This window comes from Haliotis rufescens, unplaced genomic scaffold, assembly GCF_023055435.1.
Source record: "Haliotis rufescens isolate VD_foot unplaced genomic scaffold, xgHalRufe1.0.p SCAF_12, whole genome shotgun sequence".
In the NCBI taxonomy this organism is placed as follows: domain Eukaryota; kingdom Metazoa; phylum Mollusca; class Gastropoda; order Lepetellida; family Haliotidae; genus Haliotis; species Haliotis rufescens.
The window spans coordinates 11,459,498-11,486,037 of NW_025963802.1; the positions used below are offsets into that span (position 1 = coordinate 11,459,498).

Genomic DNA, 26,540 nt, shown 5'->3' on the forward strand with positions numbered 1-26,540 from the left:
TTGCGGAGTGCTACCCTCTCCCTCTTTCGTAGGTGTTTAGGCTATAGCTGGCTTTCCAATTCTATTTCATCTTACATAATGATTAAGTGTACATTTTCCCATTTTCTGTGGATAGAGATTACAGATTCACACTTGGTATTCCTAACCGCCTGCCATTGAACAACGTTCAGCGCTTTACCATCTTATCGCAACATCTGTTCAGGTTAATTTCCAAATGTCAGCGTTGCTGTTCATCATGTCGTGTATACTCATTTGTAATGCAGTGGGACATTCTTTCTGTGTGACGATTTCAATAACCTCATTAGAATGTCAAAGTTGACAGAAAAAAGGTAGTTTTAAGAGACAGTGTTGACAGAACGACGATGCAACCAAGTGCACCTGCCGGGTAACAATGTGCAAACGTTCACATATCAGTGTTGTAGTCTGAACAAAGCTGCTGACATACTGAGATGCACAGAACATCTTGTGGGAGGAAGACCGTCATGATGTGGTGCCGAGGTCTGCTTGGGATAGTGATACTCGTCACGACGTTAGTTGTGGTGTATCCCCAAGAAGGTATTAGCATATAGAGATGATCGTTTTGAAAACATGACATGATTTTATGCAAATAAGGAGACGTTATAACATTGTTTAATAACTGTCAATTTTATAGTTGATTCTGATAATTAAGGTTGAACTGGAAATGTTATGTTGATGCTTATTGTAGGGTTAGATTAATAACAGTGTTATAGATTCCTTGAATAAAATTGAGAAAACATCATAAAAAGACCATGCATGCACTGGAGCTTGAGGCAGGAAGTATTAGGATAATAAATTAGATGGTTATACCTGCAGCGAGAAGCCTTTTATATGCGCACATAAACATAAACTACTGGGCAAACGAAACGTGTCATCTTGTTCAGTAGCTCCATAGACCCGTGAAGATCCGGGTTGGAAAAGGTCTTCAGCAACCCATGCTAACAGGCAACTATGCTTGTCGTAAGAGGCGACAAAGGGGATCTGGTGGTCAGACTCTCTGACTTGGTTGATGCATGTCATCGTATCCCAATTACGTTTATCGATACTCATGATGTCAATCACTGGATTGTCTGGTCAAGGCTCGATTATTTACAGTACGCCCTCATATAGCTGGAATTTTGCTGAGTGTGGCGTTAAACAACAAACAAACAAACAAACACAATAGAAGTTCCCTAAAAGGAATAAAAAGATAGGTGTTAACTATGTGATGATATTTGCTGAACAAGTCTGGCGGTATAAGGTCTCATGCAAAGGGGTACCCCTTGGGTGTCCACGTAAGAATGGCACAACAACAGGTAGAAACATTTTATCTCTGTATGTTTGGCCAGTCAGACAAAGCCTTGTTGTCCGCTGACCGCAAATCCGCCCCATACCATGACGCCGCCTCCACTATAAGGGTGCACATCTTGGATGCGGTTGGCCACCAGTCTCTCTCCCCTACGTCGATAAACACGGACTCGGCCATCATTTCGTAACAAGTTAAAGAGATATTCATCTGTGAACAGCACCCTTTTCCAATCACGCCGCTACCACCGACGTTCAGTTCTTGCCCATTGTAATCTGCGTTGACGGTGTAGAGGTGTCAAGGCCATTCCACGGAAGGGGCGGTAGGTTCTGATACCACCAATTCGGAGTCGTCGTAAGATTGTTCGTCTGCTGATGGGGGGTCCCTGTGCCGTCGTTGTCACGTATCGGTTCCGCAGGTGGATTGTCTAGATGTTGCGATCTTCAACTGGCGTTGTGACCCTTGGTCTTCCCGATCGTGGGCGGTCTTGTGTCTGGCCTGTTTGCTGATGACGGCTCAATAATCGTTTGACTGCAGTTAAAGGTTCCGGCAATCTGCTGTTGAGAGGTCCCTAAATCGGCCATACCAAGAGCTCTGTCACGTTCCTCTTGTGTGAGTCACCACATTTCCCTGATGTTCTCTTTGATGCGGCATCCTTGCTCTGCCACACGCTGGTATTTATGCTACAATCATGCACGAACATTTTTACCAGTTCCACAAAATCCTGTTTTTCCCTTTTCATGACTGCACGAGATGAATCCTGCAAAAAGTGACTTTCATGTGTGCACACGGTGTGTTTCGGTGAATGTTTTCTGATAACGTTCCTAGCTATCGCACCGTCTTTAATTCAGACAAAACTTAATTTACAACTGATATGTTTCTTTTGCCCGGTAGTTTATATCCTATTTTTTATCACAAAGCGAACGATCTTGTTCCGATTCCAGGATTCTTATCAGAATCAGCTTTACTGTAGTTCCCACAGAGCCAGTTCATGTTATATTGACTTATATGCTATGTGACGTTATCTTTTCTTCCAGTAATACCATTAACTATAATTTAGTGACTTAAAGTTGCATTAAGGAAAACTCAGGCACACTAGGCTTGAGTTACGTACTTTAGTGTTGCTCAGTGTGTATTGATTGTGCAGTATTGAACCTGTACACAATACACCCCGGGTATAAGCACGGGTATATGTTGAGGCCAAGAGTGAAGTTATGAAGTGTAAAGAGGGTTAATAAGGAGATCAAGAGAACATATTTTTATAAGTCGAAAAGTAATAAAGACACATCAATTTCAAATAGGGCAATTCTGGCACATCACAGACCATCATTTCGACCCAACATACTGGTCAGAAATGCGGTCCTGTAATGACAAGGTTCCGGTACGTGGTATCTACGGCGACTACTGGTGCGACCCTCCTTGGCGCCTCGTCAACGACAGCGTCGCCGCCATGGCCAACGTTAAACGTGACGTCGACTTCATCCTCTGGACAGGGTATGATGCTGAACACGGTCCATTTAGAAAGTGGTCAAATGTAACAAATGTTATATTTGGGACCACTTTCTAAATGGCATTGTGTGTTCATAGCTTTCGGTCATGGGAGAAGTTCTAATTTACACTTGGCAGAGGGGTACTCAAAGTACGTGATCTAGACTACCAGTTGTCGGACTTTCATTTTGTGGAAGCCTCGGTGGCTGAGTGGGTTAGATCGCTGACTTCGTGTGCTGGCGATTAGGTGCCTCAATCTGGCAAGTGTGGGTTCGAATCCCGGACGGGACTCAACCCATAAAAGTACGAGAATCTGTACTTTACTTAGAAAGTGTTATCCCAAATATAACATTTGTTATAATTCACCAATGCTGTATTTCAACATAGTGTTGAGGACTACGGGGGTAACCGTTCCCTCATACACCGTGTAACGGTTTAAGGGGATGGAATGGTGCAGAGAAGCAACCAGGCCAGTAGCTTATGTATAAATTGCGTATATTGGATCTCTCATCTACACCACAATAACCATTCAATTTTCCATAAATAAACAATAAATGACCAACAATTATTAACAATCAATCAACATTTATTAATGAGATCAATTAACATATTTTTGTTATTCATATAAAGAATGTAAAAATCCTTTTACCAGTATTAAATACACTTACAATGAACAGATAAAGTTTCAGGAGAGACAACCTAAGACTGTAGGTATTATTTCCTTCAATCTATTTTGTTAATAATAACGAATAATAATATTTAAACCTGACATTAACTTCGGATTCAACAAGAGAATATATCCGGCAACTTCGCACTGTATATAGAACAATGTGTAAGATTTAGAACTTACATGTATGCTCGGTTTTGAAACGGCAATCCTCGTTTTCCTACAAACCCAGCTGATCTCTGATCACGACAACCGATAACTGTCGATATGGTCGCAAGCTTCGACGTTCATACAGTTTGGCCCTCAATCTATGAAGGTTCATACTCCAGTGAACTCACACAAAGTGATAGTCAATTCTTAACAACATTTGGCAGTTAGAACAAGCTTAAAATATATTTGTATGGTGACTGAATTTTAGTTCTTACTATAATCACTTTATATTCACCCTCATGTCACAGAATGAATTCCTCTATTTCAATTAATGTCATTAATAACGTCTAGATTAAAAGTGGAAATTAGAAATATGTATAACATGTGGAAAACGAACTGGTGAAACTAGCCGCTCCGGATTCGAATTCAGTATTCACTTAGCTCTTGTTCAGCGTATTCAGAGTGCATTGCCAAGATATGTGACATGTTAAATTCAAGTATCCTTCTCACTGTTGTTGTTCTAGGTGGGTACTACACAGTTAAGACAGTTAACGGTCTTAGGATCGTAGGTCTAAACACAGTGTTCTACTATACCGCGGACAGACTGACTCGTCTTTTGCCTGTCCCAGCTGGTCAGTTCACCTGGCTGGACGGGGTACTACAAGACGCCAGGAATGCTGGAGAGAAGGTATAACTTGCATAATTACACGGTTGTGTTTGTTTGTTTGTTTGTTGTTCCATGCCGCATTCAGCAATATTCTAGCTATATGACGACTGTCTCTAAATAATCGAGTCTGGATCAGACAATCCAGTGACTGACATCATGGGCATCGATCCACGTAATTGGGAAACGATGACATGCATCAACTAAGTCAGCGAGCCTGACCACCCGATCCCGTTAGTCGCCTCTTACGACAAACATACTCGCCTTTTACGGCAAGCATGGGTTGCTGAAGACCTATTCTACCCCGGATATTCACGGGTCTACACGGTTGTGAACGTTGTATAACCGACGATGAATAACACAATTCCCCTGCTTCCTCTACACTCTTACAATTAACAGGTGTCATATTCATACATGTATACATTCAAATATATAATTGGTAATCTATCAGCGCTCTGAAAATACAGGCATCATCTGCATTCCTCCAAATAATTAAGATGTGTGTTTTACGTTGGCTGATGAATAAGGATTGTTCTTTGTGTTCTCCCAAATAACAGCTGTCCTCTGCATTCCCTAAAATACTGCTAATGTATATACACAGTGCGATTCAATATGGATACTTTATTAGAAAACGCATATGTCCCCTCACTCATGTCTTTGCAGGGTCGTTAATATACGTATCATGTGTTTCTCTCTATTACGGATAGCCCATTTGAGTTTTTAATGTGACAATAATTAAATCAGACCAGATGTTACAGGAAGTGACAGGAGATGCTCGTTCACAACAAACTTTGCGTTACACTCAAGCTGAAAATATGTCTCTCTTTTGAGTCCATTGGCTTAATCACGCAGGAAAATACAACTTTTGATCGCTGCACGGCAGGGTGGATCGTAGGGCAACACGGCCAGTACGTCGACGGTTCTGAGTGCATGAAATAATTTCTGAGAGTGACATCACACATTTAATTCATGTACGATTCAATTATCAGGCCAAAACAATAGGGCTCCGACCAGAGAAGCCAACACCCAAGGACTGAGCAGAATAACTTGCTTTCATTGCGAAAATATAAACGTGAAAAACTATTTCCATTTGCGTATGTATTCTTTGCTTGCATTGGTTGCACCGCTCCACGTGCCGCCATCGAAGCCCTACGGAGAGCAAGCAATGCGGTCACTTTGATGTAAAACGCACCGAAAGGCTTGCATTATGCCCGTTTGTGCTCATTTCATAATGCGTGCGTTTGCTTACAAACAAGAGAAAAGCCTACACTCGCGGGGACGAGTGAGCTCGGGGTTTATCGCCTATTGTTTGCAAACAATTTAAGGCAGGGCGGGACAACTTAGGAATGGCCAGGAGTCCGAACTTGACAACACAGAAGGAAGCGAGCTACAAAAACATGTTTTATATCATTGGAAAGCTCTCAAGGAGTCGAATCCAAATAATGTGTGTCCCAGTGTGTTCACATGTTCATAAGCTCAAAAATTGGCTCAGAAAATGCATTACTGCAGAAATTTCTGGCAGAATTTTTTTTTTCTGCAGAAATTTCTGGCAGTATTTTTTTTTTCTACAGAAATTTCTGGCAGAATTTTTTTTTTCTACAGAAATTTCTGGCAGAATTGTTTTCTGCAGTAATATCAACCATCAATCTTTGGAGAGTTTAAATTGAATTCAGCAATTGAAGATAGTTATCTTGGTATTATACTTACCAAATTTATCAAGAAAAGTTGCCGTCACTCGAATTAAACAATGGAACAACATGTTGGCCTCATACCTTTGTATACTAGACAGATGCAAATCATTGAACCTTGAGCTTACCCTATAATTATCTAAATTATTATGAGAATTTTAGTGACCATCTTCAATGACCTATTTACGACTTTGAAGTGTACAACATTAAAGGCGAATGTGATTCTGAAAAAATAAATTTCATAATTATTCCATGGGGCCAACCAAATATATAATCCCCAGTTGGAATTCAAAGAAACAACCTACATGTGATATACGGTACTCTGAAAGTAGGTTAACTTCAGACATGGAAAAAATAGATAACAACCAAGATTTTACAATATAACTGCATATATTGTTTCATAAGTTCCATTGTGCACATCTCATCTTATATATGTATATATATATATACAATTCTAAATACACAGCTTTACTAAGAAACAAAAACATACAAAGTACAAAACTCCTGCAATGCAATCCTCGGCAATATCTCAGCCACATAGCTTAGACAAAAAATATGTTCATTTCAGCAAAACTTGCTGCTCCTTCTTTATTGTTCTGATACTGACGCTTGTCTTCGGTGCTTTGTCAGAGTGATCTGAAAGTAAAGAAAGAAAATGTAAAGAATATGAGAACATAATTAAAATCACAGTGCATCTATACAATAAAAGCAAAAATAGTAATCTCATGAAGTTGGGTTGTTTCTCTGCCCACATTACACATATTCTAAGTAACACTGACTAACCCTAATATTACACATCACAATACATATTTCAAAAGAAATGCAATATTTATTGAAATTACCTTTGATTGTTTTTGCAGTTTTTCATTGTTCTTCTCTATTGCCTCTTGAACTTTAGTTGGGAGGGTTGTCGCTTCCCTTGGGGCAGGCATGAAGGGCTTGAAGTCTGATAGCTTAGTGGTGGGTGTCCGGATGTCCCCAATCTTGAAGGAGGGCATCGCGGGTTGTTGCAGGCTTCTGTCTAAGTTCCCTTGCAAATACACTAAACAGTTGATCCAAATCTTCATGCGTGTGCCCCACCATGAGAAAGAAAGTTTCATCTGAAAATAGTATTTACATCAGTATTATCACTATGAAAACAAATCAAATTGTACAAAACTTGTTTATTTACAGAATACTGATTTGAGTATTGAGAATATTGAGAGAAAAATCAATCTTGTGCATTTAAAAAGTTTCAACATAGTGTGCAGATTCTTTTATACTTAGGATGAGCAACTGGACATGAAATACTTGCTTAAAAACAATTCTAATGTGGTTTAAAACAATTTACATAAATTATAAAAATATTAACCACATGTGACTTCAGCATTTACTTTGAATTGTATAGTATAGCCTCAAGGAATAAATATTGTATGTGGAATCATATACCAATAATTTCATTGATAACTATCTTCATGATAGCACTAAAAGTGATACCTTGGATTGCAGCGTCCACTTTTGACTGGCCGACAAAATCTTGCAGCTTTACTGGTCCTGGAAATGTCAAATAAATATTCGAATACATAAATTGCAACTTTAATGTAATTGGATAGTCATACAAATATAACAATTGCCAATTTCCATTCTCAGAAATCCCCAATTCCTCCAAAATTAGACAAGCCTACCAGACAAACATTGAATTTATTCAACAGGCCCGTACCAAGCATTTAGCTAAGACAAAGATAAATTTCTATCCTTCTAAACGTGTGTTACAAATATAATGTACAAACAAATGTCTTGACATACATGGCACAATCCCTTTACAAAACAAATCCCATTACATCCTTTACTAATAATACTGGACAAACTACAATAACGTAACCCATATATGTGCACTGTGGATACTAAGCTCCACTGGTTTCTAAATAAGAATCTACATAACTCCCTACCAATAGGATATGTAGACAGTAATATATGTTTTGGTTTGGTTTGTTGTTTACTGCCGCATTCAGCAATATTCCACCTATATGACAGCGGTCTGTAATTAATCGAATCTGGACCAGACATTTCAGAGATTCATATCATGAGCATCAATGCAAGTCAGCGAGCCTGACCACGCGATACTGTTAGTTGCCTCTTAAGACAAGCATAGAATTCACTGGAAACTGGAAAGGAAATATCACAAAAAGACATGTTGTGCTTGGATACCAATTACACAATAATGACCCATTAAATCTTATAATTATTCTTTGCAGAAATCTTTTTTTCATGTAAAGATACAAGGCATATTCCATCGTTCCAGATCTTCCAGAATGAACTTAAGTAGTTTTATTAAAGCAGTTATTAAATGAACAGCATTTATGAGTGGGTATAAGACAGATTCTATAAATTTTGGTCTTCATGGCATACATTTTTTTTCGTAACATGGAAGTTGTTTTCTGTTTGACATGAAATGCAACAAATAAAAAGGGCTTCACACACTGTGCCCATGTGGAGAATCAAAACCAGGTCTTTGGCGTGATGAGCGAACGCTTTCACCACTGGGCTACACAACCACACGAAGGTAAAGAAGAAAGCAATGAAGGTTTCGACACAACATCCATAATGCAGTAATACATGGACAAACTGAACATGCATGCACATAAAAAAAACAATTATACGGACAGAAATGGCTGTGTGTTTTGCCAAAATTCATCTATTCAATCAGAACAGGCTTACAAATGAGCAGTTTCTAAAAATACTGTTGCTAGGATGCAGCAGTGAACTCATTGTTGTGTTTATTTGCTTGTTTCTATAACTATATTCCAGCTATATGACAGCAGTCTGTAAATATATGAGTTTGGACCAGTCCATCCAGTGACTGATATCATGAGCATCAGGTTACGCAATTGGGATACGATGACACACATCAAGCAAGTCAGCAAGTCTGACCATCTGATCTCGTTAGTCGCCTCTTACAACAAACATGCTCGCCTCTTATGGCAAGCATGGGTTGCTGGAGACCTATTGTGAGAACTATGCATGTCATATATATGGTTAATATTAGCAAATTCCATTCAGGAGTATACACTGAGCCACAGCGGGCAGCTAATTTTGGCTTATGGCACATGTAACTAGTACTTTGGGGGAACTTTTGTACTGAAAGTGTTGTTTCATTGGTTGCCATCAGTTACTGAGACACATGGACAAATTGACTTACTATGAAACTGGATGTAACATTTAATTAAATAACTTTGTGCAACATACTTCCTTATAATAATTATGGTTTCTTTTATTCACTGTGGCACATGAACACCCGCTCACCTGGAATGAGTGAGTGAGTTAGGTTAGAAACCGCTTTGAACAGTATTTCAGGTATATCACGGCGTGTCAACTTGATGTGGGAGGAAAGCCCAGAGTGATGTAGGTCTTAGACATTTACCACTGGTCAAACCCATGAGCATGTGTATGTTGCTGAACCATGAACCGAACACATCCAGGGACAAAACTCTGCACTAAAGAATATAAACCGCGGGACTCCCGGGAGTAAGAAGTGAAAAACACCCTTAATATTGGAAGAATTATTATGTCATTATAATGCGAAAAGGAACAAGTGTTGAGTCCCACTACCAACTAACCAAATTTCATTATTTTGAGCAATATCCGAGTTATGGGTGGCAAATATCCAATTCAAGAAATTGGGGTTGTCAATCAGGTAAAGTTTCATTGTCCAGTGGTCTCTTGAGAAGATTGCTTGTATTGTGCAAAGAATTGCATTTTGAGAGAGTGCAAATTAAGGGCATGTAATGGTCAAAATATAAAACATTACGAAAACAGAATCTGTGATGATCCCCATTACAATCTCTACTGGATTTCATTACATATTGTACAAACATGGCTCAGTAATGTCCAAAAGAAGTTTCATCTTTTCGAAAGCTGGATGTGATGAGGTCAAGTTAAAATGTATAATTTAACAAGAGCACTAAAATTACTGCACATGTATCACCTTTCAAACAAAAATGACTTCAGAAGTAATGGCCATAAATAGCATTATCAATATTGTTGTTATGGCATCAACACTCTTGAAGTTTTGGAGTAGATGTGTTCTAAATCTAAGACGGCTAAGTGGCAGTCAATTCCAATTCCATTTTTGATGAGTTGATTTCCCACAAATACTTGATGGAAATAACTAGATTCTGATTGGACAATCAGGTTATGAAATCACAACAATCCCCCTCTTATTAAAAAGGCTGATTTGGAAACTAATATTTTATAAAGTAGTACTTTTTTACAGTCATTGTCAATAAGCATTTTAAAATAATTACATTTATAGGATACAACATTCAAAGTTTCACTACAATATTGAAAGGATGTGTGGCAATACATTTTGTGCAGAAAACCATAAAAAATCTACAGAGAGAATGAATTTCAAGTTTTGAGCACAACAGAGAGCTTGACATTGGCACTTTTCATTTTAGGACTGTTACGTCATATCTTTTGTGTCACAGTGAGTGATATGTCATCCTAGTGGCTAGCTTAGTTTTCTTTTGGGGTGCCCACTTCATGGTGGTTTTTGTGCTACATGCTTTCAATGCCTGACCTATGTGTAAACAAACTGTTTAAGCATATACAGCACCACTGTCGGTGATTTTGTTTGTTTGTTCACTTTTTTGTTTAACACCGCACTCCAACAATATTTCAGCTATATGACGGTGGTCTGTACAGAAGTCTGGACCGGACAATAAAGTGATTAGCATCATGAACATCAATCTATGATTTGGGATATGGTGACAAGCGTCAACCATGTCAATAAGCCTGACCACCCAATCCTGTTAGTCGCCTCTTACAACAAGCATAAACACAACATGTTTTTAAAGTGGAGCACGGTTACATGTAGATTTATCCATGCTTAATTTAAGATTTGAAACCTCATTCTCTGTTTTTGTTTCCAAATTCAATTTAGTGCAGTTTACAGGTTACCAAGTGAAACATTGAAAACACAGTATTTTTATCTCCTGATTAAATACTGGATAAAATTGGTAGCATATATATAGGTATTAATAGAGTTAGATAGAGTGACAGTAACATGAGAATGATATGAATTACAAGTCTACAGACACTAGTTAGTCTGAAAATGTCATGTAATACTGAAAATGTCATGTTTTAATGAAAACTTGATTTTTAAACATTTTGATAATGCAATACAAAAAACATTCATAAACAAACATCTCACAAAACTGTGATGCAATAAGATCAGTGTCATGTATTTTCAAAATGACAATCTATCATTAAGTATTGTGACAATGTCTTGCGCACTTAACATAAACTGTATGGTTTTGGGCCATATTGTCAGTGCCACAGATGTAGTGTTCGGAACTGGTTGAAATTCACAACAAGAATGATGAATAAATCATGCAACATTTGTCAAGATTAATCAAGTTCTCTCAGATACATGTAGCCTATAGATCCTATAGATCCTATAATTGCATCAATGTTACAGTCACGCTCGCATGTTGCTGTATATAAAAAAAATAAACCTTAGAGATATTAAAACAGTATTATCTCACGTAATTATTCCAAGCTGATGTAATTATTCCAACTTTTTTATTTCCAAGTGTATATTTTTAATTGATATTGAAATTTAAACAATTGACATAAGAATCGCAAGTGTGTGGTTTGTTTTTTTTCTTGAATGGGCAATTAAAATAATAATGTAAAAAGTATCCAGTTGGCTATTAAATTACATTCATTTTCCCTAAACCAATGTCAGCAGTTATTGCTTTTTTATGACATAAGTAGAAATAAGTTATAATGTGTATATTTATATAAAACATGAATTACCAATAAAAACATCATATTTGGAAGGAAATCTGCCATTAATATAATGTAAGTATCTTGTAGGGATCAGCAAACAGTGCCGACAAACATTAAGGATGTGCAGGGGCAACTTAAGATTAAAGATTTCTTGAAATGTTAATGGTTATCCAAAAACTTAATAAATCATCAATTAATCATCTCTTTTATAGCACTGCTTGTGAAAAAGAATAATTGTTGATTTGTCTCAAGATTTCACTACTGAAAAAACTTTTGGTGAATATCAACTTTGTCTTTCAAACATTGTACACATGCTTCCACAAAAAAGAAATTTTTGTATAATAGAATGTTATGTTAATCATTTTCAGATTTAACTCAAGAGTGACAAATATCTATTTAGATATTTATCTAGTTTACATAACCCTAACAATGACTACCGAATTTCTTCCATTTATAATTCTTGTTATCATAAAACTTTAAAATAGGCAAGTCAAGATAAGTCGTATTCTACATCTGAAATCAATGTTAGTGACAAGACTTTAATAGACTTTTAAAAGCATTGTACACTAAAGGACAGTCATGAACATGAATTTTTGTCTGCTTATCTAAACTTACATTTAACCTAGCTGACAAACCCCTTGTGAAACAATAATATGAATACACTGAAAAGTATGAACGACCTGACAAACATCAGACTATGTTTATTCATAGTCTTTTTCTTATGCCAAACTCTAAAAACATGATCCTATCTTTATTACAACTACAATTTATGCAACGGAATTCTGTTACTGATGTGCTTTGTAATGACGATTTCGCGATTATATGAACGAATGATTCGTCAAAGTACCTTAATGCTTATCCACATTCTGACTGGTGATGAATGATTCTTGTCAATGTTTTTGATAACCTTGTTACCTCAGGGAGCAAAGACATGTTATTATTTTCACAAGATTATTCCTGTTTCACAAAATTTTGGTTGAAAAAGTAGGTACCAAAGATGATAATATGTAAGATTTGAGAAAAGATGCCTTGAATATGAATAAATACTAAATTATGTTTTAGACACTTTGTCCCAAAAAGAGTTACCAGGTACATATGATCTGACACTCCGAACCTTTCGTAATCACAACATTCAACTGTTGGCTTGTGCATAGAGAATGGAATCTATTCATATACGTATTTGAAGGTTTTGCCTTATTGTATCAACAAGTTATTTCAATGAAAATTAATAATGTTTAACTTGTTTGTAAATTGATGAGAAATAAGTTAGGTTTATTATGCAGATAGCAAATGTGCGCTTTGTAGTAATAATGAAACAATAGTTCAAAGAAATACATTCATTGATACTGTGTATGTGCAATAGTACTAATTACTTTCAGCATGTGTTATCATACAAGACCATATCAGACAACCCATTCACCTGTTAACAGACGTGACACACCTGCTTGTGTGGGCCACTTCACGTTCTTATTACATAGGAATAAGCAATCAATGCTGTCAACTTATTTGTATGTTATGATTACTGCTCCTGTGATAATATGACATATCATTTTAGAATAAAAATGTTTGAAGCATGTTTGGGAAACCTAAAATATACAGTTGTGACTCATCACTAACATAGCCCCTCACGCACCAGAAAACATTGGATCAACGGTAAAGTTGTGAGTCTTGAATGATTGTGTTTGGTTTAACACCGCTTTTAACAGTATTCCAGTTATATCGTGGCGTGTCAGCTTATTGTGGGAGGAAAGTCCAAAGTGATGCAGATCTCTGACGTTTACCACTTCGATTAAACCCACGAGCACAGATATGGTGCTGACAACCTAGAAACATTGGGCGAACAGGGATTCAAACCAACAATAAATGCCCAATTGCAATGCCTGGTAGTGTATGTATATAGTTGGTATCGATACGTTATTCAAGGTCTTATCAGTAATACTCCTTGCCAAACCCTTACGTTTATCGAATATTGTTTCCATGTTAAATTCGGTTCCATTTTGAAGATCACTTTTATATGTATCCAGTTGGAAACAGCAATTATTAATATAGATTTTGCAATATTCCTGGGCTTTCAGAAATTCGAGAAGAAAATTTGCGAAATTCGATATCGACATGTCCTCTCAAAACGAAGAAAGGGTTCTATCGGTTATATCCCATTAGTTAGACGTCCCATTTGTTAGACGTCCCATTTGTTAGACATTTTTATTTAGGCAAAGATCGAATATACCTACAGGTATAATGGATCAGTCCTAATTAGATTAAATTACTGAGTAGGGATAGGGGACTCACAGTATAGGGAGTATATATGTTACAATTTCGTTTAATTAACCTAAATTACCTTACTCTCAGCACAGGTTCAATAGGCATGAGATTAACTATGTAAACTAAGGTCTTACTGTATGTTCAGTTGAAGGACTTGAGTTTAGATTATCTACTTATCCAACAAATAAAAATGATCATGGGGTATGTATCATTATCAGTATCGATATGACTGGTTTAAGGAAAGTAGAGTACTTCACCTCGCGGCGTGGAAGTAAGTACAAAAAACAGGTCTTAAAGGTCGAATAATTAACTACATCCAAAGTTTCCTAACAAACCGCAAAATCACCGTGGGCATAGACCAAACGCTATCGGACCAATGTCCCCTAGAAAATGGCACTCCCCAGGGCAGCATCCTTAGCCCAACACTCTTCAATATTATGATTAACGATCCTCAGAACCGATCTCAAAACACACTGGTTTCGGAGTCCACATCGCACAACCAACCCAAAACACACAATCTTACCGACTCCCAAACAACCAATCCATATTCACGGCCGAACTAATGGGCATGGCCTCAGCAATACACAATCAGCAATCTACAAATCCAAACTGTATAAAATTTATCAAATGTAAAGTGTCATTAAATGTTAAGTATAATATTAAAGTATCTATTTAAGCTGCTTTGCTTTGTTAGATCTTATCTGGACTATTCCATTTTAAAGTCAGAGGTAACAGGCAAAAGGATTTGTGTGCACTCAACCGTTTAAAGTGTTGTTTTAAGCTGTCTAACTATTGGGACGTCTAACTAATGGGAGGACACCGTTCTATCACTAGGTCCACGTGAGAGTATGTCTCGTAAACTTGCCTAGCCCTACGCCTAATGTTAGCACCACCGAGTAGACCGAGCCACCCACCAACTCGCACCCTAACGAAGTCATGGCCGTGTGGGCAACGAGGGCAACACTTACCTGGTATACTACGTACGTAACACCAATATAATGCCACGCGAAGCCATATATATATAAAGGCTACACAATCCGCGTATGTTCGCAGAGCCCTGGCTCTTCCGCTCTTCCTTTCCTAGCTCATGTTGACATTTTGATAAAAAAAAACATGCACCGTGCTTTGATTCCCAAACGAAATTTAAATTGGCAACTCAGTCGGTAGTGGTAAAAAACCCCAGCGCAACGCAAGACCGATGGAGTACCTCACCCCTACATTCGCCGTACCAGTTTATTTTCGCGTTCGTAGCTCAACTCTACCTAATAGTGCCGATGCAATAAATGAACTATAGTTGACGACATTGCACAAAAACATTACTTACCAATTTCAGTGTTTTTCCTTTTGGGCAGATTTCTTGAAGAAAGATGTCTGCCTTGACTGTTGATGACGTTGGTAAGATCTGTAATAGGGTAATGTTCAGTGAATATGTTCATAAAGAAACCATGATCCAAACAGAAGGCAAAGGTTCTTCAAGATATATACGGTGTTTGGTGTACAAAAATAGAATAAAATGCTTCTTACCCATGTCAACGTTGTTGAAGCAGAGCTGGTGAACCCTCCTCAAGGCATCCAGAGCTTCTCACTGCGACCAGAACTTGGGTTTTCGATGTGATTTACCGACTTGTTGAATAGTTATCGTTTGATCGTCTGACAGAACGTTCTCGACGATTTAGCGATATTTAACGATACCTGATTAGGGTTAAATCTATATATACCATTTTTATGGTCGGGCGTCCACGGCTGATTGGTATATCAAATCAAACACAAGGGTGTATATCATGCCCCTGAGTGTTCACGCCTCACTGGGTGGTCACGTAATAAGGTGTGGCACCAGCATCTCGGGTTACAATTTGATATTAATTCAAGTACTCCACTGATAATGTACATAGGTAGTTAACTTAATTACATTCAGTTTTGTCCGACAAGGAGCGAGTTAACTTTTTTTTAGACACAGATTTTGTAACAGGCTCTTCCCCTGGAAACACATATATTGTAAATAAATATTTTGCCGTTTCCATCAACCTTATCACGTGATGTTCTATAACTGTTGTCTTGTACACTATCCATAGTGTAAGTCAGCTTGCTCGAGGAATTTTCATATAGTATTATCATTAAACATTATACCCTATGCAACAGTTATGTTGCTACCCAGACAAAACTATTTTTATATTCTATGTTAAATGTAAACGATCAGTTTTTATTATAAATACAAAACCACCTTTAAAGCGGTAATACCTATCACGCATTAAATAACATATATGAACAACCATGTGATTATAAAGTCTCACGTTGGTTCCTCCGTGCAACTTCATGCCTGACTTACATTCATATTGTTCTTTCACCACACTTACGCTTCTCCAAATTTAGAAAGAAGCTGTGTACACAGTGTTCTTGCGAGTTACAATTACGCGTCCGGTTTGGCGGCAACTTCAAAGAGTGGACATATGGTTGCTCCTTCAGGTAGCTATAATTACCCTCTCTATAATGCAATATCGAATTATCCATTTGTAATGAATGATAGTAACACTAAATCGGATTGGATTCAGTTGAATCTACATTTCTCAAGGGCTCTAACATCGAGATTTAAAATATCTTTCATGTAAATACCTTCTTTGTCATGTGACTTGTATATATTCGTGTATATTCAGAATCGTACCTTCGCACAATGTCTTTGCACAATGGCACAAGCAACGTGGTCTCTTTCTGTAAAAAATAGCACTCTTTATTTCAGCCACAGCAAAGATCCCGAACCACGTGCAGTCAGCAGAGTTACAGCGTCTGGTTACCGTCTTTCAGTTACGATACAGGTAAGACGTCAAAATATTTATTGTTTTATTTCTTGAAACGCCGACCCTAGAACGTGGAATTTTATTACACGGTTATTTCATATAACAACAACCAAATAACAACCTGTACTCCAAACAGTGAATGCGTGGCTCTGCTGCCATGCGAAACGCGTTTTGTAAGAGTCTAATTTTAGTGTATTTATTTCTACCACTTTTGATAAAAAAATACGCAAACAAACTAATCTAAAAAAGGAGATAACTCCATCCCCTGTGGTGTTATTGCGACTTGTATACTGTCTACATGTACATTAGGCAACTTATTGTAGCTGTATGGCGACACTTGTAGTGTAGCTATGTGACCATGAATTTGCCTGTGGTGATCAGTGAAAGTGAAAACACGGAAAATTACAAAATACCAATCCATGCAGTATTTTGATAATTTACATGCGAGTTTTCTATTATTTATAACGTTAGAAATATTTAGATAAAACTAACTTTATAGACCCAATGTTTATTAATATAACAAATTGTTGTATTAATGTTTTCCTAAAATAAACATATATATCATCTTCTCTTATTGCCCCATCAAAGCTGGTGCTGAGACAATTTAGAATACCCAAACGACGCATATTGTACGTGCCGTGCCACCAGACTTCCTGCCAACTTGGCAATTAAATATCCTCGGGTATTGTCACTTCATACGGTGGTACATTGTCTCGCGCACGTGGTCGGTGGGTATTGTCTATCAGCGCCACGATCACGTGATCGTTTTGTTAATTACTCTGTGTTACGGTCTCGCCGATCCTAAACTTTCAAAGCCTTCAATAAAATTTATGAGATCATTATCTTATCTTTATTCCGACTGAATCCACCTTTATTTCAGACGCTCCCTCACACACACACTCCCAATGCAAATTCACTGAGGCTTGACCGTTACCAATTAACAGCTGTCAATTAAACAGTTCGCATCTAAGTAGTATGTTATCGTATATATTGAAAACCGTAAGCGTGCTACTATTTTTTTTTATTTATTTTTTTTTTTGGGGGGGGGGGGGGGTGGGTTAAGGAGGGTGTTGGTTGTTCACAGGGTCACTCGACAATCAGAATGTATACGGGTATTTCAATAATTGTATGATATATTTAGTCCTTGGGCAGCCCCAATCTAAAAACAACAATAAAATCCTAATTCTCACCGATTCCTTAGTGGACTAAAAGTCCTCCAAAACAAAAATACCAAAAAACGACCTAAATTAATAAACCAAATACTTAAAAGCTCCGACGACCTAACAAAAGCAGGCAAACAAATAACCTTCTTGTTGATTCCCGCCCACGTAGGAATTCACGGCAACGAAAGCGCCGATAAAGCAGCTAAACTATCTCTCAAAATACCAGTGATAAGCCTAAACCTACCCATCTCAAAATCAGAAATTAAAAGTGTAAACAAACAAAAAATAACCAACAAATGGCATAATCAATATCAAAACTCAAATAGCCAAATCAAAAAAGTGCTCAGAAAACCACTAGCCAAACCTAAAATCCTACACCCCTCTAAAAAAATTGACAGATTTATTACAAAACTCCAAACAGGACAAACGAACCTAAATAACCACCTAAAAAAACTTAAAAGACACACCACAGGCAACTGCCCCCACTGCAAACAACCCGAAACCACAGAACACGCACTCATCCACTGCACCCACTGCCAAACACACAGAACCACACTACAAACCACCCTCAATCTAGATAAGGTTCCTATTCTAGATGAAATACTAAACCCTCAAAATAAACTAGAAAACTTCAAGGCCCTAGGCGTATTCCTAATCAAAACAGACCTAATTAAGCGCATCTAAAAACTAATTAATCTACCAATCCAAAATCCAATAAACATACAAACACCCACCTCACCCGGCTCCCTTAGTTCCCTCCTCCACCCACCTCGGCATTTATTCCAAATTTAAAAATTCCAAAACTTCAATATAAGCAACCCCTAAAAGCCCCCTCTTTGGTTGCACACATAACTTTCACCCTTTTCGGAATACAATAAATGGTCCGGCCAGGCCCGTGTGCGAAATAGGCTACAGTCGGAAAGCGCACGTTAAATCTCCTATATCAGTCAGTCAGACCCCAGTGTTTCATATCATTTTTCCACCAAACTAAAAAAGAATAACCCCCAACTGGATATGTCAAGCGAAACTAATTTTCGTTTTGTCTGTCGATTCATATTCAAGGGGAACCACTCCAGCTTATGCAGCACACACATTTGGGAAGGTTGCTTCATTAATAATAATACTTCTTACCATGGTTTCACAGTCGTTCGGAACTTTTTTTAAGATCTGACACCAGATTATGCTGTCCGAAAATTTATCTATTTTTTAGTGGAGACAGGCCTATCGGAAATTCGAACTTGAACAGCAACGCCAAAACCACATTCTGCCGCAGTGACCAGCTGCTGATGACATAGACTAGGCTAGCCCCTTAAGTCTTATACCAGGCTGGCCCCTCTGGGTAGTAGGTCTGGTCTCTCCTTTGTCCTTGGACCCCCTTTCCGATCATAAGGGTTGAGTATCCCTTGCCAATGAAACACGTGTTTACCATCCTTTTACCTTAGAGCACCCGTTTACGACACATGGGGTTAGTTTTGAGTTCGGTTATGGTTTAGAAGTCTCTTGATATAAACATATTTATTTCCAAAAGTGGAGGGATTGGCAAACAAGCAAATTTTGCTTATCTGAATGCCTCTCCCAAACATGATACATAAGTCTCTTTTAACGAATTAATCCAATGTAATTTTCGCAGTATACTCATCCTTATATAATTTCAGCTTCATGACAGTGTGAACATTGAGTGCCCCCTACACAAGTATGCAGTCACTGACAACTTATGGAGTGACCTGTACAAAACGGAAGACGCAGACGACTAGTACAAGCACGCACGCACACACACACACACACACACACACGCACACGCACGCACGCACATCGCTATATAAGTGCAATTATCTTGGACGCGACATTCAACCCAATTTCAACTCACCTCACTTATCTTACTTTGTTCATGTGTCTAAAGCTTGTTGAATGTGTTAATTACTGAAATGAAAAGCATTTTAATGTTTTTTTCATATCTTTTCAGAATACGTGCACATAGCTTTCAATGACCAGACGAAAAAAAGAATTCATTTCAAGTATGTTGAGAAGAAAACGTAAGTAAAGCACACTATTTACATTCATAATACATTTTATTCCGCAGGCTCTATTGTAAAGTTAAACTCTAGCTGCATATAGGCTGCCATTATCCATTATATTAGACAATATGGATCCACTCATCTATACATCTATTTTCTTTTGTGACAGGACCCATCTCTGAAAAAATCACCTCACCCAAGAAAATACGACTCATTCATGAGAATGAAAAGTGCAAAGTCTCCCAATGAATTGTCTTGTAATATAGCATGTGAATAAATTATTTTTTGAAATATCTCACGAAATTAGTTTTATTTTATTGCTTGTAATCATGTGAACTAAAAATGTTTGTTTTGAGGAAAAAGGTCATTTGAAGCAACTCCAGGTTAAACTATCCAATGATTGAATCTTATTTCTCCTGAATTAAAATAATTCTGCTAAATATTACTGCAGAAAAAAATTCTGCCAGAAATTTCTGTAGAAAAAAAAAAATTCTGCCAGAAATTTCTGTAGAAAAAAAAAATACTGCCAGAAATTTCTGCAGAAAAAAAAAATTCTGCCAGAAATTTCTGCAGTAATGCATTTTCTGAGCCAATTTTTGAGCTTATGAACATGTGAACACACTGGGACACACATTATTTGGATTCGTCTCCTCGAGAGCTTTCCAATGATATAAAACATGTTTTTGTAGCTCGCTTCCTTCTGTGTGGTCAAGTTCGGACTCCTGGCCATTCCTAAGTTGTCCCGCCCTGCCTTGAATGCTTCCGAACGGTGGACGTACTGGCCCTTTAAAGACGGTCACGTGACACGTAGTCAACCAATGAAAATACTGATATAAGTTATATGTTAATGTGATAAAACATACAGTATCGTAAAGTGTCCTTTGCTTCTTTATGAAAATGATTTCATCATTATTTTTAGGTCATGTTGACCGCCCACGTGCCCCCGGGTATTAAGGTCCCGGGAAAGGTTCAGTGGTTTTATGAGCGGTTCAACACCAAATTCCTTGACCTCGTCCAGAAGTACGCGGACATCATCCCCGGGATGTACTTCGGCCATGACCACGCTGATGGCCTCAAACTGTTACTGAAGAAAGACGGTAGGCCACCAGAGCATGCTGTAATGTGGTTAAGCAATTGCATCATTCCTTTGTGATTGCTGTACGCGTGGCCCTGTAACGGATATGGCGGGTTGCGCCCCTTAGACGAGACAGGATTCGTTGCACCTTAAATGTAAATTGTTCATGATGACCATACATGTGTTCGTAGGTGTGAAAACCGTGTTAACGTCCTGGATCGTTGTAAACTGGGCTTTACTCTAACATCAGCCTGACATGACATGTGCCTGATGTGCTGTTCAAATCAGCGGATGAACTAAATTTGTTGCAGAAAAAAAAGTCATCCTAATGCCGAAAATGTATATTTATTATTTACGCATTTTGTTTGTTTACCGTAAATCGAAAGTAGATGTAAGAGTTGTTTACGTTTGCTGCGCCCTTTGTGTTACCATACTGCTTGCTGCCTACCTATATACCACTTCTTTTTCCTAGTTTGATTGGCGTAATTATGTTAAGTCACATACTTCCCATTGGAGTTACGTCGTTCTTCAAAAATGTATATCCTAATAAATTACACAGTTCCATAAGTTCCATTAACAATATGGGTAGTCTTGTAGTTGGTGAGCGCAATTACCCAGAAGAGTTCAACGTTCAAAGTCGATATATTGGTGCTACCCTCAATAAGAGTCGAAACAGTGGCACAAACGCTGATCTCTGCTTAAATGCAGAGATTCCAATTATTGTCCCTTCACTTCTTCATTACATGGGGTGTAGCGTTCATTGAATTGGTTCATATCAAGCGTTCATTTGGCCTTAAGGATGTCCGTCCGTACGCTCAGGTTTACTTCAAGCAGCCCTGTTGGAAATCCGGGTCAGACTTGGTACCCAAGGGTTGGTTGTCAGTCTCTGCTGACATCGTACCCAGACGTCTTGGGACGTTTATCATAATATCAACCACTACTTCTCTTGGACAATGCTTGGATACTTACATGCCACCATGACTGAGTTTGAATATTGTTGACACAGCACAAACAGCACTTAACCAACCACGAAGTAAAATAAAACACTATTATTTGTAGGTACACCGGGTATTCCGATGTTCATAGCGCCATCGGTGACACCATGGCGCTACAAGAGCGGAACAGAGTCGGATGACCCACACAACCCAGGCGTCAGATTGGTCAAGTATGATCGGAAAACTGGTGAAGCCCTGGACTTTATTCAGTACTACATGGATCTGACTGAAAGCAATGAGGCCAACGCGTCATCGTGGAAGGTCGCATACGACGCCAGCAAGGCCTACCAGGTCAAGGATCTCTCTGCTGCATCCGTCAGCATGGCTGTTGAGCAGATGAGCGCTGATAAATATGTTCTGGACAAACATATCCGATTCAATACCGTTCTTGCTAATGGCGAGGCTACAGTCAACGAATGCGATGCTACCTGTAGGGCTAAATATATCTGTAGTTTTACCCATCATACACGTGGTGAGTTTCAATCCTGTGTCACCGACCGGCTCAGCAACTCACTGATAGGTTAGGGAGTGCTTTATCCTTCTTCTTGTTATACTGTTCATGGTCACAGTATCAAATGACAAATGACAAAATATTGAAGTTTATCCTCTATACAGTAAATCAGCACGAAATAATCAGTGTACACTTACATACACGGGCCCTCAATGTCTTACGCGAGGCTGTAAAATGTTTGTGTGAACCTGCACCAAACATGTTCCTAAATGGTTATGATTATTACATATGAATACGTTATAACGTAATTCATATAGATTTTTTTTAAACCGATTGACTACTACGTCTTACCAACAAAAATGTGCCGCTCCGATTTGCTCAATATTAACGTGATCTGAACAGTTTCTTCCAAGGGGGACATAATTACTAAAATTAACCGCGTTGAGAGATCTTAAAAGAACCACACAGAGGTGCTTTCTATAAGTTACACAAGTGGATGTCTATGATCATAAGAATGAATGAATGAGTATGGTTTTACGCCGCTTTTAGCAATATTCCAGTAATATCACGGCGGGGGACACCAGAAATGGGCTTCACACATTGTACCCATGTCGGGAATCGAACCCGGGTCTTCGGCGTGACGAGCGAACGCTTTTACCACTAGGCTACCCGACCGCCCCTATGATCATAAGTAACGTGGCGACAATAGACGGTACATCTTCATACCATTCCTCGAGTAATTCCTGTACTTAGCGAGTCTTGTCAAATGCCAAGTCTATCCCCTCGAACGATTACGAAAATGTTCTGTCAATTTTCCCCCTAAGTCATCCCCCCACCCCCACCCCCCGATCACTTCCCCACCTGAACCAAAAGGAACCACAAAGGAAAGGTTTACATAAAATAATAAAATATATATTCTAAAATAGGATTAGTAAATAGCAACGCAAAGACTTCTCACACAGAACCAAACAACATACGTAGGCTTGGCTTGGATTAATTTCCTTGAACTAGTTTTGGATTAGGACGAGTAGAAAAGACGTTGGCTTCTGATGTATATGAATTAACATGATTTACTAATTTAACGAATCATAGGCTGAAATTGGATAAGGACCAGTAAATAGCAATGCACAGGCTTCTCATTCAGTACCTCCCAAGAGGAAAATCTACAGAGACTCTACGAAATGACATTGGGGAATTGACCCGGGGGGAGTTGACCGGAAATACTTCCAGGCTGCCTCAAGGCCCCTCTGATTTTTCAAAATAAGACGGGGTGGTCGGGTAGCCTGGTGGTTAAAGCGTTCGCTCGTCACGCCGAAGACCCTGGTTCGATTCCCGACTTTGGTACAATGTGTGAAGCCCATTACTGGTGGCCCCCGCTGTGATATTACTAGAATATTGCTAAAAGCGGCGTAAATCATACTCGCTCACTCAAAATAAGACAATGAGGATCAGTAAAGAAATACATAATAAATTGGATATATACCTCTGCTTGTTTATTCGTCTAGTTTATCTGACCTTGTTAAATGCTATCTGACAGGAAACGCCAATACCCGCTATGTATACGGAGTTAGTTTACTCAATTCCTTTTCCAAGTGGAAACAGAATAATCTTGTATCTAAAGGGGATATTTACTTTGTGTTTAAGGTTCATGTTCTTACCCGGTGTTACGGTATAATGATGAAAATACACACATGATACAACCACATGCAATTAGAAACAGTTGTTGGGCATGATAAACGGGGATGTTTTCATCACATTCAGTGACACGCAAGATAGTAGCATTTGATTCTAGTTTAATTCATATTCTTTTAAATGCTGGTATCGAATGCTCGTGTAAACAATATTCTGTAATCCAATATCCCGTGTTAAAAACTAAATTAAGGTTTAAAATATATAGAATTAACGAAGCGTAAAAGTACATTATTTTAATCAATCAAATTGCCATAAAATTTTATGCAAATTGTGTTTGAATTCTGTCAGTTGCATATGTCGTAGAAGGGATGTCATCAAATTTGGGTTCTGTTATATCATATAATGTTTCTGGTATAAAGTTATTATTTCACAGCCATAAATGAATCTGTAGTGTTATTTCTTGGATGTATATAATCGGTGGAGTACATTGTGTTGCTTTTACCCATTCATAATGCGCCAGATTCCATTCACCAAGTGATTGCTCAAAGCGCGAAACCATTATCATCCTGGTCTATGGATCGGTGTGCACCCGATTTTAATTTTCAGCACCCTGGGGATCAACCCTAGCTGCCCGTGAGGCGCTACTGGGTTCCCATTCACTGCTGGGTGAACAGAGGCATATTTCGAAAAAAGTCACTTACCTAAGGTGACGCCACGCGTAACATGTGTTTCAGTGTGGGGCAGGACCGAGGCCCTAGAAACTCTCAGGAAAGAAGATGCCAAACGAGGTCACCTATTCATGCTCTTTCTACGAAGACTTCAAAGAGCACATATCCGTCTCTTTCTCAAAAGTCATTTTCAAGTATTAAAATATGATATGTAGGGAACAATTTACTGTGAGTGGACAGTATTGTTTTCTGTTACTGTTAGGGGTCAGAACAACTCAACTCAGAACGTACAACGGGCGTATGCATTTATCTTGGCTTACATGGGAGGAAAATCAAGTTCTGTATTAGATGTGTCATATCATATCGTGCACAGTAAAGGGGAGGCGACATTGCACGTTGATTCTATCTAAGCAACAACAGCTGATATTGGCACGGGAGAAATATCTGCAGAGTGTGATGCGGTGCCTCAGACCAGTCGGCTAACCATGCGCCAAATTATTACAGACGAACCTCGTTGTGTCGAACTTGGATATATCGAATTTCCGGTTGTCTCGAGCTCATTTGGGAATTCCAAGTATCAAAATTTATAATATAAGTCCTTTTCTGTCTCGAACCCCGGATAACTCAGTTTATTTCCAGGTCCACACGAGTTCGACACAAAAAGGTTCGAATGTATACTAAATATGAAACCTCCGTCATGTAAAAATTTGAAACAGCCATAAAACGTCTGATTATTAGTTATGCATTATTTAAAGGAGAGAGTGCTATAGTTGCACTATTTATCATTCAATGTCCCTATCCCATGTTAAACACTTCGTTTAAAGGACATTACATTGGTAAATGTGTATTCAAAATATATTGAAAACAATTTTTTCACACTTGAATCTTATCACACAATATAGAGTTGAAAGTCTTAAAGTGCTCAAATGAATTGAGAAATCACTGGTTATCTTTTCTGTTGATACGAAAAAGTGCTCAATATCAGTTAAAATCACCTTTCTTAATGGACACTATTAGCATCACAAATGGAACAAATTAGAAGTTATTGATTTTATACAGCAGTTAACGTAAGTAAGTCCCTTTTCTAAATTGATCCGCACAAATAGTACATAAATGAGAAAATATCGTTTTCGTGAACTTTTGCCTCACTAGTACGGGGATAACCGTATTCTTCAGCCATTCATACCAGATGTATTCTAACTGGATTCAAAGAAGAAGTACCTTTCCCCGTCTCTGGAGGAGAAGAAAAGAATATTTTATTATAGTGTCACCCGCTGCACATACAAATGGCAAGGCAAGGATGCAAATACTCAGCGACCGGCCAAAATGGCCTACGAGACACTAAAAGACTTATAAAAGCAATATTGTATATATATGCATACCACATTTAATAATAATTATGAAAATAACATTCATATTATCCCCCGTACAAGCATCCTATATACACACAACCACATCCATCCCGCGTCCATACCAGCTCACTTATCTACATTATCAACCACGTCCTCACCCGCAAATACAATTTTTCCCACTTCCACAAAAAGTAGCATCAGCCACGTACAAAGACACTCACAAAGTTACATTCCACTGTCACAAATACACACTCCCAACTAAACAACAAGCATACACACATAATTAAACTCAACAATACGAAACAAGCCTTGCGAAACAGCACACCCTCACAGGCCAGTCACTCATCGCAACCTCCATACAACAATCATACACACAGCAAAACAACAGTGAAAATGACAGGAA

The 26,540-nt window shown here is 38.3% G+C and overlaps 1 protein-coding gene across 1 annotated transcript; it reads left to right on the plus strand.

Annotated features, from left to right (window-relative positions):
• The first annotated feature begins 449 nt into the window (after positions 1–449).
• Positions 450–23,051, plus strand: LOC124143439 (acid sphingomyelinase-like phosphodiesterase 3b). The gene is made up of 4 exons (XM_048393873.1): positions 450–555; positions 4,133–4,296; positions 20,884–21,061; positions 22,099–23,051. Exons 1-4 carry the CDS (start codon positions 450–452, stop codon positions 22,557–22,559), a joined length of 909 nt encoding a protein of 302 aa, XP_048249830.1. The 3' UTR covers positions 22,560–23,051.
• Positions 23,052–26,540: the final 3,489 nt, after the last annotated feature.

Coding starts and splice junctions, on each gene's coding strand:
- LOC124143439 (XM_048393873.1), top strand. CDS start 450: ATGCACAGAACATCTTGTGGGAGGAAGACCGTCATGATGTGGTGCCGA. Junction 4,297..20,883: donor CCAGGAATGCTGGAGAGAAG/GTATAACTTGCA, acceptor CATTATTTTTAG/GTCATGTTGACCGCCCACGT. Junction 21,062..22,098: donor ACTGTTACTGAAGAAAGACG/GTAGGCCACCAG, acceptor TATTATTTGTAG/GTACACCGGGTATTCCGATG.